Raw genomic sequence first — 1,704 nt, forward strand, 5'->3', positions numbered from 1 at the left:
GCTACTTAGGGAGGAAACTCATCTCTTTTCCCTGGGGCTGTGGATACCGTCGAGGTAAAGTGCCATCCATTGAGGAGGAAGGCAAGTGTGGCTTACTGTTGCTCTGTAGCAACCCCTCTGTTTATTTATGGAACAACATACATAGGTTCCCAGGAGCCCAATATCCTGTTCCCACTTGATTAAAAACAAAACCGTAATGAGAGATTGAACCATTTACTTTGGAAGAACCACCTATGAGAGGGGAAAGTATGTGTCTGGGAAGATGGTTGGGCACGATATTGTATTTTGGATTCATAGGCATATGTTGCCATTGTGTTCACCTTGACAGTAACCCTAAGACACAGTAAAGTGGGTGCCAGCTGTTTTGCCCCACACTGCCCCGAGCCCCCTGACTTACCATGGGGTCGTTCTCATGGGATCTCTCCGTCTGCCTTTATCCAGATTACTGACTTTTAAAGCTATCGCCCAGCTATTCATTCTGGGCTGCACGTGGAGTCTTGGTCTCTTCCAAGTCAGCTCAGCAAAAATGGTCATGGCGTATTTATTCACCATTGTCAACAGCCTGCAGGGAGTCTTCATCTTCCTGGTGCACTGTCTCCTCAATCGCCAGGTAATGCCCCTGGCGCGTCATCAGCCACCCAGTGACTTCACGGGCCTAGCAGTGGCCTGGTCTGAGGGTGTTAGTTACATGATGTAGTGACCATGTCCCTTATTCTCCAGGTGAGAGAGGAGTACAGGAGATGGATTAAAGGCACAAGAAAATCCAGCCCCCCAACCCAAACATTTAGTCTGTCCAGGTCCACTGTCACTACCAGCCCCAAGATGGTAAGAGATCCTCTATTCTGTTCCAATACCAGCATCCAAAAGTCGCATCCATCCGGGTCTGTTGTAGCTCCTGAGGTGCCTTGTCCCCTGAGTGACACATGCTTGTTTTAATCCATCTGAGAACGGCATTGGGAGTCTTAGTGAGATTCAATTTCATCCAAATCAAGGGGGAATCCCAGGTCTCCTAGAACCCAGCACAGAACTCCTCCTTTCTTGCACACCTCCATGTTCCCTTCCCTTTGCTTCTTTGCAGGCTCCATGCATCACTGGCTGTGGAATGGGCTGGGAAGGTGCAGATGGGCCATCCCCAACAAAGAGTTAGCACTGCATGGAATTTCCTCTGGCTCCATTACCTCTACTGGGAAAGGATCCAGAAGTTTTGTCTGGAGGGAAAGTGGAGTCTTATGTCTGGATAAATCTCCCTGCTCCAGTCCCAGCATGAGAGGTCACAATCTTTGTCTGGAAGTGAACATTTCTGGTTTATTTAGAGCAGCCTATATTGACTGCTACTTTATGGCTTACTTGTGCATGGGTGGGGGAAGGGAGCGGGCTTTGTCTACATTTGTTAAGTTATTTTCCTGCAAGTGATGTCACCTCAGTGGAGGCTGGCTGAATTTTACAGAGTCTGCACTATTCCTGAATGAAGACCCAGTCCTGATCCCATTGACGTTGACTGGAGTTTTCCCATGGGATTGGCACTTAATGTATTTTTGTTTTGCTGGCAGATGAGTTGGGGAGAGCCCTCCACTTCATCTCTGTGAAACAGTCACGTCTCCAACCACTGATGTTTATCATACAGCCGGCTTTGCTGTGCCAGTGGGGCAGGTGCTTCAGCCGCCATTCTGCATCGCAACTACATACACAACCTGGAAAGGGAAG

General features: G+C 48.7%; 1 protein-coding gene across 1 annotated transcript; it reads left to right on the top strand.

Moving 5' to 3' along the window:
• The first annotated feature begins 55 nt into the window (after window positions 1-55).
• On the top strand, window positions 56-1,216 carry LOC117888477 (adhesion G protein-coupled receptor E2-like). The gene is made up of 3 exons (XM_034791914.1): window positions 56-610; window positions 721-825; window positions 1,079-1,216. Exons 1-3 carry the CDS (start codon window positions 413-415, stop codon window positions 1,145-1,147), a joined length of 372 nt encoding a protein of 123 aa, XP_034647805.1. The 5' UTR covers window positions 56-412; the 3' UTR covers window positions 1,148-1,216.
• Window positions 1,217-1,704: the final 488 nt, after the last annotated feature.

The sequence above is a fragment of the Trachemys scripta genome, chromosome 16 (genome assembly GCF_013100865.1).
Source record: "Trachemys scripta elegans isolate TJP31775 chromosome 16, CAS_Tse_1.0, whole genome shotgun sequence".
Lineage (NCBI taxonomy): Eukaryota > Metazoa > Chordata > Testudines > Emydidae > Trachemys > Trachemys scripta.

Coding starts and splice junctions, on each gene's coding strand:
- LOC117888477 (XM_034791914.1), top strand. CDS start 413: ATGGGATCTCTCCGTCTGCCTTTATCCAGATTACTGACTTTTAAAGCT. Junction 611..720: donor ACTGTCTCCTCAATCGCCAG/GTAATGCCCCTG, acceptor CTTATTCTCCAG/GTGAGAGAGGAGTACAGGAG. Junction 826..1,078: donor TCACTACCAGCCCCAAGATG/GTAAGAGATCCT, acceptor GCTTCTTTGCAG/GCTCCATGCATCACTGGCTG.